The 12,699-nt window shown below is 37.6% G+C and overlaps 1 protein-coding gene across 13 annotated transcripts in view; it reads left to right on the top strand.

The window, feature by feature from the left end:
- dst (dystonin) overlaps positions 1 to 12,699 on the top strand; it is a 255,373-nt gene that overhangs the window by 213,117 nt on the left and 29,557 nt on the right. For all 13 annotated transcript variants that reach the window (XM_057848283.1, XM_057848279.1, XM_057848273.1 and 10 more), the window contains 9 exons: positions 166 to 372; positions 465 to 584; positions 2,966 to 3,135; positions 5,808 to 5,967; positions 8,361 to 8,684; positions 8,790 to 8,933; positions 9,033 to 9,221; positions 10,287 to 10,416; positions 10,582 to 10,745. In XM_057848283.1, coding sequence (XP_057704266.1) covers positions 166 to 372; positions 465 to 584; positions 2,966 to 3,135; positions 5,808 to 5,967; positions 8,361 to 8,684; positions 8,790 to 8,933; positions 9,033 to 9,221; positions 10,287 to 10,416; positions 10,582 to 10,745 — 1,608 coding nt within the window. The remainder of the gene's footprint in view (positions 1 to 165; positions 373 to 464; positions 585 to 2,965; positions 3,136 to 5,807; positions 5,968 to 8,360; positions 8,685 to 8,789; positions 8,934 to 9,032; positions 9,222 to 10,286; positions 10,417 to 10,581; positions 10,746 to 12,699) is intronic.

Genomic DNA, 12,699 nt, shown 5'->3' with positions numbered 1-12,699 from the left:
AAACCTAAGCCCTTGCACAACTTCCACAGCAAGTAGTCAAAAATCACATTATGGACAAGTCATTTCATTCAAAGATGATGATGTCACAAACTCACCATTTTGTTTGTAAATGAACTGAAAGCCTTTAAGATGACACGCTATTGTCTGTAACCTGTCTCTTTGCAGATGTTTGTGACTGAGGTCAACTCTCACAGGGATGACATCATCGAGCTGGACAAGACAGGCACACATCTGAAGTACTTCAGCCAGAAGCAGGATGTTGTTCTGATCAAGAACCTACTCCTCAGTGTACAAGGCCGCTGGGAGAAGCTGGTGCAGCGATCTGTGGAACGTGGTCGTGTGTTGGACGATGCGAGAAAGAGAGCAAAACAGGTACTCACAAGCTTCTCAAGCCTATTCTAATTAACCAGTAATGAAAATAACATTATCTGGAGATACTAGACGCTTATCTTGTTTGTCCTCAGTTCCATGAAAACTGGAGTAAATTGATGGAGTGGTTGGATGAATCTGAGAAGACACTGGACTCGGAAGTGGAAATTGCCAATGAGCCGGACAAGATCAAGAAGCAGCTGTCGCAACACAAGGTGAGCGGTAAAAATGAGTACTAGTATTCAAACGAGTGCTTGAAACTTTTGAAAATGCATCTTGATTATACTTTGACCTTGAACAACATGTAGGAACTATCATGTGTACTACAACCCCTAGCAAAAAGTATGCAATCACCAGTCTCAGACGAGCACTCACTCAGACGTTTTATTATGTAGAACAAACTCAGATAAAAAGCTTTAAAAAAAATAATGAATTAGTTCAAAAGTACAACTCTTTAGCATTCAGAAACACTAAAGGAAAAAATGAATAAAAAACATTGTGGTGGTCAGTAAATGTTACTTTTATCAAGCATGTGCAGGGAAATAAATATAGAATCACTCCATTCTGAGGAAAAATATATGGAATCATGAGAAACAAAGAAATACCAATCAAAACACATCTCTTGTATTTAGTTGCACCACCTTTAGCTTTGATGACAGCTTGCAGTCTCTGAGACATTGACTTGATGAGTATTGTTCATCAATCTGGTGCCAACTCTCTTTGATTGCAGTTGCCAGGTCATCCTTGCAGGTCAGAGCCTTGCTGTAGACCATTATTTTTAATTTCCACCAAAGGTTTTCAATAGGGCTGAGAACTGGGCTATTTGCAGGCCCTGACATTGACCGGATGAGTCTTTCTCCAAGGAATGCTTTAAATTTTAGCTCTGTGGCATGATGCATTGTCATCTTGGAAAATGACATATTTTCAATTGAAGGGATAAGAAAGCTGTCTAAAATTTCAATGTAAACTTGTACATTTATTGAAGATTTAACCACAGTGCCTTTGCCTGACATGCAGCCCCATATCGTCAAGGACTGAGTGAATTTTGATGTTTTTTTCAGGCAGTCATCTTTGTAAATCTCACTGGAACGGCACCAAACAAAAGTTCCAGCATCATCACCTTGTACAATGCAGATTCTTGACTCATCATTGAAAATAAGCCTTCGTCCAGTCATTCACAGTCCATGATTGCCTTTCTTTAGCCCATTGCAGTCTTGTTCTTTTCTGTTTAAGTGTCAATGATGGTTTCCTTTTAGCTTTCCTGTATGAAAATCCCATTTCCTTGGGGTGATTTTGCACAGTTCTGTCACATACCTTGACTCCAGCTTCCTCCCATTTCTTCTTCATTTGTCTTGTTGTACATCTTCTGTTTTTAAGACATATGGCCTTTAGTTGTTTGTCATAACGTTTGGATATCTTCCTCGGTCTACCTGTAGGCTTAACTTTTAACAACCTTGCCATGCTGTTTGTACTTGGTCCAGATTTTTGATACAGCTGACTGTGAACAGCCCACATCTTTGGCAACCATACATGTAGCGTTACCTTCTTCAAGAAGTTTAATAATCCTTTCCTTGGTCTCAAGACACATCTCTCTTGTTGGAGCCATGATTCTTGTGAATGGACTTGGTCCAGCAGCCCTTCAAGGTGTGATAACTGCACTGTTTTTAACTGCTGACTAAGAAGCAGATCCAATCTGAGGCAGGGGCCCAATTAAGGAAAGGAAATTCACTGGGTATGTCTGTATTTTCTACTCAAAATGGAGTAATTCCATATTTTTTTGTTAAGAATGGAGTGATTCTATATTTACTTCTCTGCAATTGCTCTATAAAAGTTACATTTACTGACCAACACAATGTTTTTTATTCATTTCTTTTAGTGTTTCTAAATACCTAGAAGTTGCACTTTTGATCTAATTCATTAATTCAAGCTTTTTACCTAAGTTTGTTCTACATAATAAAATGTCTGAGTGAGTGCTCGTCCGAGACTGACAATTCCATACTTTTTGCTAGGGGTTGTAGAGTATTTTTAGACATCTGAATAATGACGCGGAGGTTTAAAAGATTGCTTTTGTGTGGTTTCACTGCGAGAGAATGAGGGGTGGGAACATTCTCAATAAAACCTATTCAGATGAATTACAGTATAGTGCATACATTAGTCACACTTTTAATTCTATCGTTGGCTACATAATCCCTGCTTTGCAGTGGTGCACTGGCAGATTGTGTTAATCCTGTCATAATACTGGGATAGAGCAAATGTATTTGGGGTGGCCGTGCTTTGGGATACTTATAATCTCTTTGGAGCTGTGGCTCTTGAGTTTTGACCCATTTTTGGTTTTTCATGAAGAGCGCCATGTCCCTAATCAGTACACATACACACGCAGATTAAGATGCTATCTGAGATGCACTCAGTTGAAAGATATAGAATGCTCAAGTAGAAATTTTGTCACACAAAAATGAACCTTTGTGGTGATCTCTGATTGGGCAAAGCAGAAGTCACAACAACAGTGCTCCAGTCAATGCAGACTGAAGGCTAAGTAGCACTGTAATACAATTACTGCATTATATGTACTCTATCAGTATGGATTTCTTGCTAACAGGAGTTCCAGAAGTCTTTGGGAAGCAAGCACTCCGTGTATGATACGACTTCGCGAACTGGTCGAGCCCTCAAGGACAAAACCTCACTTCAGGATGATAATCAAAAACTGGACGACATGCTGAGTGAACTGAGAGACAAATGGGACACCGTTTGTGGGAAGTCCATAGAGAGGTATAGTCATTCAAAGGTCAAGTTTTGTTTAGTACAGATTTTGACATTACAAAATTGGCCAAAAATGATAGTTTCTTTGCAATGATAAATTTTCACTACTGCTTTTTCTTTCCTTCACTGTTTCGGATCCAATTGTATGCATGGCCTGGAATGTTCCCTCTAATTTTACATGTGTCTGAGCAAACACACAAGCTCCCTGAGCACATTGAGGACCACTGTGAGCAACATCAGATGTGTACCCTTTGGCCACACACTAGTATTACGCCTGTTCAAAACCTTGGATCATAGACAGTTACATGGCTTACTAAAATAATTAAATTACGACGTCAATTTTCATTAGTTTACTTTTAATATCATTGATTTGGCCCACTCAAAATGAAAAAGACTAAAATCTCGTTGTTCATGAGAATATTATATTATTTGTGAGAGCCCTACTTTAACCATAGGAAGAGTCCTGCTTTGGTCTGGGTAAGGTTCAGTTGTGGCATGGAAGAGTTAATAAATACAATGGTACCTCGACATACGATTGCATAGAACATACGATCCTTATTAGAGGTCCAGATAGTAAAATTTTTCAACTTTATTAATGTTGTTATTATTGTAACATTGGCAAGAAAGTTGTCAGCTTTGTCAGGTTTTCAATCATTTATTTCAGAACTTGTGCAACACAACACGGGTAATGTTCACGGTAGCCGACGCCAACAACAACAGAACATGGAAAGATAGGGTGACCAAATGTCCTCTTTTGCCCAGACATGTCCACCTTTTACATCTGTCCGGAGTGTCTGGCGGGCTTTTATAAATTCATGAAAATGTCCTGTTTTCATCATTTTTCACGGGACCAATTCGTGTGTTGAAATTGACTGAGGCTTTGCACAGAATACTACTGTACTGCCCGTGACGTGTTCCCAGAGAGCCTGCCCAGTGGTTGGTTCTGATGTGCTCAGTAACAGAGAAAACAGACGTTGGAGTGCTAAAGCAAAAAACATTAAAGACTAAAGTGACATTTTTTGTTGTTGTTGTCAAATTAGTACTGTTGTAAGGCTACGGTTTGATTTACATTATTTCACTGGCAAGAGAAAAGAGCTTTTTTGGCAATCAAAATATGGTCACCCGATGGAAAGAGGAAGGAAAATCTCTGCTGCCCCCTCTCTCACTCTCTCGACAGTCACGGTGCGTTCAGGAACACTATGCAAAACACAACCGCCACATTACAACCTAATTCATTACATTACTATTATTATTATTTTTCCGATTTGTATTTATAATTTATTTGTTTTGCCATGTGTAATTGCTTATGTAATTTTACCTGCAGCATTTATTAAGGATTTGGCGTAGGTTTATGGACCATGTCGACATACAAACCAGGTCCTGGAACAAATTAATTTTGTATGTAGAGGTACCACTGTAAATGATAAATAAAACATAATGAACAACCACAGTGGGAGTATATCAAACTCTTACATTAAAACTAGGGCTGTCAAAATTATCGCGTAAACGGGCGGTAATTAATTTTCTAAATTAATCACGTTAAAATATTTGACGCAATTAACGCACATGCCCCGCTCAAACAGACTAAAATGACGGTACAGTGTAATGTCCGCTTGTTACTTGTTTTTTGGTGTCTGCTGCCCTCTGCTGGCGTTTGGGGTCCAACTGATTTTATATGTTAGTACCATGAGTGAGCATGGTGTAATTATTGACATCAACAATGGCGAGCTACTAGTTTATTTTTTGATTGAAAATTTTACAAATTTTAATAAAACGAAAACATTAAGAGGGGTTTTAATATAGAATTTCTATAACTTTTTCTAACATTATCTTTTAAGAACTACAAGTCTTTCTATCCATGGATCGCTTTAAGAGGATGTTAATAATGTTAATGCCATCATGTTGATTTATTGTTATAATAAACAAATACAGTAATTATGTACCGTATGATGAATGTATATATCCGTCTTGTGTCTTATCTTTCCATTCCAACAATAATTTACAGAAAAATATGGCATATTTTATAGATGGTTTGAATTAATTAATTTTTAAGCTGTAATTAACTCGATTAAAAATTTTAATCGTTTGAGCCCTAATTGAAACTGTTCAGACAATAGGGACACTCAAGATTCCTATATTCCATGTCTAAGCAGCTTTACAGGACAGGTTTAAAAAAAAAAAACAATTTTTTAAAAAAATCACATACTCTGACAGCCATTCCATCTTAAAAGAACAAAATGATCCCAAACATAAGAAGCAAAACGGTACAGAAACAATATTATTTGTCTAATAAATTATATCAGTTCTGAACTTTGATATTAATTAATACTGTAGCGCTTGCACATATTGGCAGCGGAATGTGGCTTCAGCAAATCAGCGCAGGAGTCTTACTCACTTTTCACTCTTTATTTTTCTCCGCACTCAGGTCATGCACCTCACAACTATATACAATGGTGGTGTCAGTAACCTACCAATGGGAGTGTCACGCTGACATATCACTGCGGCGCAGACAGTAGTTCTAGTGACTTTAAAATACGTTTGTTGAATTTTATTTTGTGCGCTGCATATGTTTTCTTGTGCGCTGAGTCCGCGCAAGCGGTGCACAACTGTGCATGTGCGCAGCTTAGACGTAACATTGATAGCCTGGTGAATTAATGATATCAATTTGTGTGTTCCTTTAGGCAAAACAAACTAGAGGAGGCGCTGCTGTTCTCTGGCCAGTTCAAAGATGCTCTGCAGGCTCTCATTGACTGGCTGTACAAGGTTGAGCCTCAGATGGCTGAAGACCAGCCAGTTCACGGCGATATTGACCTCATTTTGAACCTGATAGACAACCACAAGGTCTGAACTTCTTTCTCATCTTCCTTTTGAATAAACATATCTTATTTTATATTTATTTTGTATTATCCCAATTGAAAAAAACGCTTTTAGAGAATAGATCAATAAACAGGCTTGGTATTGTATTACCACTTCATTGAGCTTTAAGCGTTGCGAGGCTTTCTATTTTGACATGCGTGAGAAAGACACGCCTTTATGTGCCAGTGGCACTATGTCAATAACAAAACCCAATAATCCTATCCCAACAAATGGATCTTTGTTGCGCTGACTAGCAGTCTGTTAAAAGACAAATTGAATGGATGCCTAAAGCAGCCGAAAAGACAAATATTTTCTGACCCAAAAAAATACCCATTCCAAAATAAATGAATTAGACTAATGACCACACTCATGTAAAATGTTCTTTTTATGAATGCATTGTTGTGAAACTCATTTTTGTCACAGGCCGCGTTTTAGTTGTTCTCCACTGATGGGCCATCATGACAACAAATTGAATGATACATGGTTTTGAAATCAGAAGCCTGATGGTAAAATCTTCCAACATTTAACGTTATTAATTCGAGAAAATCTGCAATACTCAGGGTTTCGATCGGCTTTTATAAAGTCTTATATGAACTAGTCTAGGTAGTGTCTATAAAAGACATTGAATTCAGTATGAATTGAATTCAGTTCCGTCCTTTGCGTGACATTGTGCTTTTGCCAACATTCTAAGGGTTATTTATTTTAGGGCTGCAGCTACTGATTATTTTAGCCTATGCATCAACTAGTAGGAATGTCCTGATTGCATATTTTTTGCATCCGAGTCACCTGATTTTAAGAATCTGTCGATACTGGGTACCAATCCAATACCGAAAACAAAATTTTGTTCATAAAAAAAAAAAAAGTTTTTAAAATGTTACTGTCCCACCGTGCCGCCTTCGTAATGTGAATGATTTTTAAACAAGAATAACGTAGAAAAAGGCTAGTCTTTATTAAATGCTTCATTGAAAGAGTCTACTCAAATCCGCTCACGCTTTGACGCTAATGCTACTGAGAACAGCCTCTCACTTACACAATTAGTTGCCACAGCACAGTACCGCTAGTGTTTAACAAGCTAATTGACACATGTGCGTCTTTCATGGTAAATCTACCAAGCTTCTCTGGCAAGATCAAAGCTACACCCCTGTCAATCATCGTTAAGTTTAAAAAGCTAACTCCAGGGCACCGCTAACCAAGAAATGCAGCAGGAGGGAGTGAGAGGCTATACAAGCATGAAGCAGAAAAAAATGCATTTTTTAAAATAAAAAGCCCAATCCTTTTCACCCGATAGTGATCCTCTAAAAAATGGCGCAATTGGCCCAATTTCCGATCACATGATCGGATCGAGACATCCGGATCAACTAGTTCGAATAATCAAGTAATTGGATTAGGAACATTTAATGCGTTACATAATAAATTTTAGTAGATTTAAAACAAAAGCTTGCTAAGATCGCACTTTCAAACAAGCATTAATATGAATACAAAATAAAATGTGTTTTTTCAACATCGCAGAATTGTACTTTCATTTAAAAATAAAATAACTGAGCTTAGCCTTAGACGGTATCAAAGAAAAATAAAGAAATGTGTATCTAAGTACAACAAAAGAACAATTGGCTAACTTGTGTAGCAAAAGTCCGCTATCTTAAACGATATAAAATGCTTACTTTTTTTTGACAATGCTCTTAACAAATCGTTCAAACTCATATTCCCACATACAAAAATACAGCTAAATACTGTATACCTATTAACTAAATTACGAATGTATAAAAAACATATTTAGCTTATTTTGGTCTTAACAGGGAGCAGTTGGATTCAGCCATGGTAAATGAGTTATATCATATTCACAGTTGCCACTAGAGGGCTGTGTATCCACCCAAATCAATAAAAGTAAATACAAACACTTTCAAAACAAAAAATTACAACACCACTCTAATTAAACAAATACTCGAAGCAGCAAAGTTGGATTTGAAGCTTTTATCTAATAGAATTACTGAAGTTAATCTCATTGCAGCACTAATTTATTTATCCATTCATTCATTCATTGTGAGATTGTGCTTGAAAAACGCTCTCAAATTGAAAATGAATTCTATTCAAAATGGTCTTAAAATATCTTTGAAAGTCTTAAATTTCACTTGAGGAAACTTGAAACAACCCTGGTTTGGGCATTTGAGCACGAAGCATGAAATCGATGCACATGATTTGTCTTTTACTGGCTACACAAAATTATGCGGCATGCCTGATTTGTCTTGAGTTTGTCGCCTGCATAAAGCATAACTTTCAGAGATTGTTTTTATTTTGCTATTTTATCACTCCTGAATAATAGTTATTATTTCCCTTTTTTTCCGTGTTTGACCATGTCTTTCATTTTTAATGCTCTGCAGGTCTTCCAGAAGGAGCTGGGAAAGAAGACTGTCAGCGTCCAGGCACTCAAACGCTCAGCCAGGGAGCTGATTGACAGCAGTCACGACGACTCTTCTTGGGTTAAAGTACAGATGCAGGAGCTGAGCACACGGTGGGAGACGGTGTGCAACCTCTCAGTGTCCAAGCAGGCGCGTCTAGAGCAGGCCCTGTGCCAAGCTGAGGAGTTTCACTCCACAGTTCACATTTTGCTAGAGTGGCTGGCCGAGGCTGAGCAGAGTTTGCGTTTCCATGGCAGCTTACCTGATGATGAAGAGGCTCTACGTGCACTCATTGACCAGCACAAGGCGAGTTGCGCTTATATTTAGATGACTTTCACTTCATACGATCGTGTTTCTGTATTCCATTTGTGGTTCAATGTAAATCCTAACGTGTTTCTGTCCTCTTTGAAGGAGTTTATGAGGAAACTAGAAGAAAAGCGAGTTGCTCTGAATAAAGCCATTAGCCTGGGTGAGGCTATTCTGAGCATATGCCATCCTGACTCTATTACAACAATCAAACACTGGAATACGATCATTAAAGCCCGGTTTGAAGAGGTAAATTGTGATTTGTAACAGTGTATCTTAAAAATTTAGTTTTTTTTCTGTAGTTTGTGACACAAAAGGATTTCTAAGTCATCACGTGCCCTTTTTTAGGTGCAAGCCTGGGCCAGGCAGCACCAGCAGCGACTGGCCACAGCTCTCAGTGAGTCCTTAGCCACTCAGGACTTGCTGGAGAACCTCCTGACTTGGCTGCAATGGGCCGAGTCGAACCTGAGTGACAAAGACAAAGAACCTCTCCCGCAGGAGATCCAAGAGGTGAAAAATCTCATCGCAGAACACCAGGTAAAGGGATTTTTCATTTGCATTTATTATATATAATAAGACTGAACTGGAACTGAAGTGTAAGGGAGAACTGAGAACACTATTTCTGTTTGGGTTCATGCAGTACTGAGCACATATTTAATAATTTAAATCAAGGGTTGGAATTGTATTTGTGACTTTTAAAGCAAAACATCTTCATGATAGATTTATTTCTTTTTTTTAATGTGTATCCTCTATGAGCAGCCAACAACCAACTAAACACATTAAACAATACCCAAAGAAAGCCTTGTGTTTAGTGCTGCAACAATTAATCGATTAACTCGAGTAATTCGATTTGAAAAAAAGCTTCAAATTTTTTTGAATTTTTGAAAAGTGTTTGCATTTAGTTTTATTGATTCAGGTGGATAAACTGCCTTTAAGTGGCAACAGTGAATATGACAGCTCATTTAAGATGGTTGAATCTAGCTTCTCCCTGTTAAGACCAACATAAGATAAGTTTTCATTTGCGCTAATATGGTTTTATTTTGCATTCGTAATTTAGTTTCGAAGTATATTTAGCAGTTTTTTTGTGGGAATATGTGTTTGAACGATTTGTTAAGAGCAGTGTGAAAAAAAGCATTTTATAGCATTTAAGTCAGCGGACTTTTGCTATGTCAGTTAGCCTATTGTTCTTTTGTTGTACTTAGACCCTCATTTATTTATTTATTTTTATACCGGTTGAGTCTAAGTTCTGGTATTTTCATTTATTTTTAAATGCATATTTATTTTTAAATGCATTTATTGCTCTAGTGAAATGAAAGTACAATTCTGCATAGATTGAAGAAACACATGGGAATTTTATTTTATATTCGCATCTAATGCTTTTTTTGAAAGTGCAGTCTTACCAAGCCTTTGTTTTATATCTCCTAAAAAAATTCTGCAACGCATTAAATGTTCCTATTCCGATTATTCGATTATTCCAACGAACTAATTGATAGATTAATCAATTACTTAAATTATCGATAGCTGCAGCTCTACTTGTGTTTAAAGTTTTGCACTAACCAAAGGTAACGAGAAACTTTTATTTATTTATTTTTAACCCTGCAGGCTTTCATGGAGGAAATGACCAGAAAGCAACCAGATGTTGACAAAATCACAAAGACACACAAAAGAAAGGCTGCTTTGGAGCCTCAGATCCACTCTCAAATCCCCGTGCTGGACAAAGGACGAGCTGGAAGTACGTATCTTGAAATTTAGCTTTACAATGCAAAACCTGCACCATCTGGCAAGTGATGAGTCACTGCAGAGTGACTCAACATCCTCTTTGGCACCTGGAGTGATGTTAACACTTGTCACAAAACACTTTTGGTGCACGTTCTTCATTTTTTTTCTTCACTTCCAGGAAAACGTTCTCCCACACAAACCATGTATGCATCAGCGACACAAGCACCCATCGAAACAAAAAACCCACGAGTTAACCTGCTGGTCAGTAAATGGCAGCATGTGTGGTTGCTGGCTCTGGACAGGAGGAGGAAACTCAACGATGCTTTGGACAGATTGGAGGAGGTACATTGAAATGTGTAATATATCATATCCAGTCCACTTACAGTGGTATGAAAAAGTATCTGAACCTTTTGGAATTTCTCACATTTTTGCATAAAATTACCATCAAATGTGAACTGATGGTTGTCAAAATCACACAGATGAAAAAACAGTGTCTGCTTTAACTAAAACCACCCAAACATTTATAGGTTTTTATATTTTAATGAGTATAGCATGCAAACAATGACAGAAGGGGGAAAAATAAGTTAACTCTCTGCCTAAGGAGACTTAAAGGGCAATTGAAGCCATTTTTTACCAAACAGTTTAAGTCAGGTGTGTGCCCAATCACTGATGAGCAGTGTTGTTAATAACGGCGTTATTTTTTTCAGTAGTGGGTAATCTAATTAATTACTTTTCTCATCTTGGCAACGCCGTTACCGTTACTGAGGACGGAAAGGCATGCGTTACTATGCGTTATTATATTGGTCGAAAAGTCTGAGGGAGACGGACTCACCGAGACGACAGAGCAGAGCAGGAGTGGGGAGGAGGCAAGAAAGTTGTGACGCCGAGAAAACGCGATGCTAGGTAGCTCCAATAATACCTGTTGTAGCCGATAGCGTACAAACTACGCCCGCATGTTATGGTAGATATGGTAGACATGGTAGATATCACATGTACTGTATATAGATATAACTAGATGCAAAATGACAGACACGGCACTAGATGCGTTAGTAAACAGCTGCCATCTTAAAACAGTAGACCTTTTATTACGGCTCTGTTGTAGAGAACCTTCCTAGCGAACCTAAGTAACTTTTTATCTAAAATACCTGTTGTAGCCGATAGCGTACAAACTACGCCCGCATGTTATGGTAGATATGGTAGACATGGTAGATATCACATGTACTGTATATAGATATAACTAGATGCAAAATGACAGACATGGCACTAGATGCGTTAGTAAACAGCCGCCATCTTAAAACAGTAGAACCTTCCTAGCGAACCTAAGTAACTTTTTATCTAAAATACTTCTAAATCGGCAAAATCTTGACTTGAATCTATCTTTAAATGATGACACAGTTTTAAAACTTTCATATGTCGAAAGTAGAGAGAAGGGAACTAATGCAATAATGGGAGCAATTTTAACAACTTTTAACAGTTGATTCAGGGTAAAGGGTAAATTAGGGTAAAGAATTGGGCTCGGGCCAATCCAAAAACCTTCACAAAAAACTTTACATAGTGTGGCCAATGTTTTTTGTTTTGTTTTTTTTTGTTTTGTTTTGTTTTGTTTTTTTTTTGAGGGGAAAAAAAAAGTAATTATCACCAATTACTTTTCCAAGTAATTAATTACTCTTACATTCAGGTAATTGAGTTACTAACGCAATTACTTTTTGGGAGAAGTAATTTGTAACTATAATTAATTACTTTTTTTCAGTAAGATTAACAACACTGCTGATGAGTGATTTAAAGCTACCCTGCTCCCTGTAAAACACAACTTGTAAGAATTGTCTTGATGAGAAGCATTGCAGTAAGATTAACAACACTGCTGATGAGTGATTTAAAGCTACCCTGCTCCCTGTAAAACACAACTTGTAAGAATTGTCTTGATGAGAAGCATTGTCTGATGTGCATCACCGATCGGTCAAAAGACCTGTCTGAAGACCTGCGATCAAGGATTGTTGATTTGTATAAAGCTGGGAAAGGATACAAAGCTATCTCTAAAAGTCTGGATGTTAATCAAGTTCTGGAGTGGCCAAATCAAATTCCAGACTTGAACCCTAGGGGGGGGGCACAAAATATAAAATGTAATGGTTCACTTACTTATTTTCCCCTCAGCTGTTGTTGTTTGCATGCTATCCTCATTAAAATATGAAAACCTATAAATGATTGGGTGGTTTTAGTTAAAGCAGACACTGCTTTTTCATCTGTGTGATTTTGACAAAGATCAGGTCACATTTGATGGCGATTTTATGCAGAAATG

Source organism: Corythoichthys intestinalis, chromosome 10, assembly GCF_030265065.1.
Source record: "Corythoichthys intestinalis isolate RoL2023-P3 chromosome 10, ASM3026506v1, whole genome shotgun sequence".
Taxonomy (NCBI): domain Eukaryota; kingdom Metazoa; phylum Chordata; class Actinopteri; order Syngnathiformes; family Syngnathidae; genus Corythoichthys; species Corythoichthys intestinalis.
This window is presented reverse-complemented; position numbering and strand designations above follow the sequence as displayed.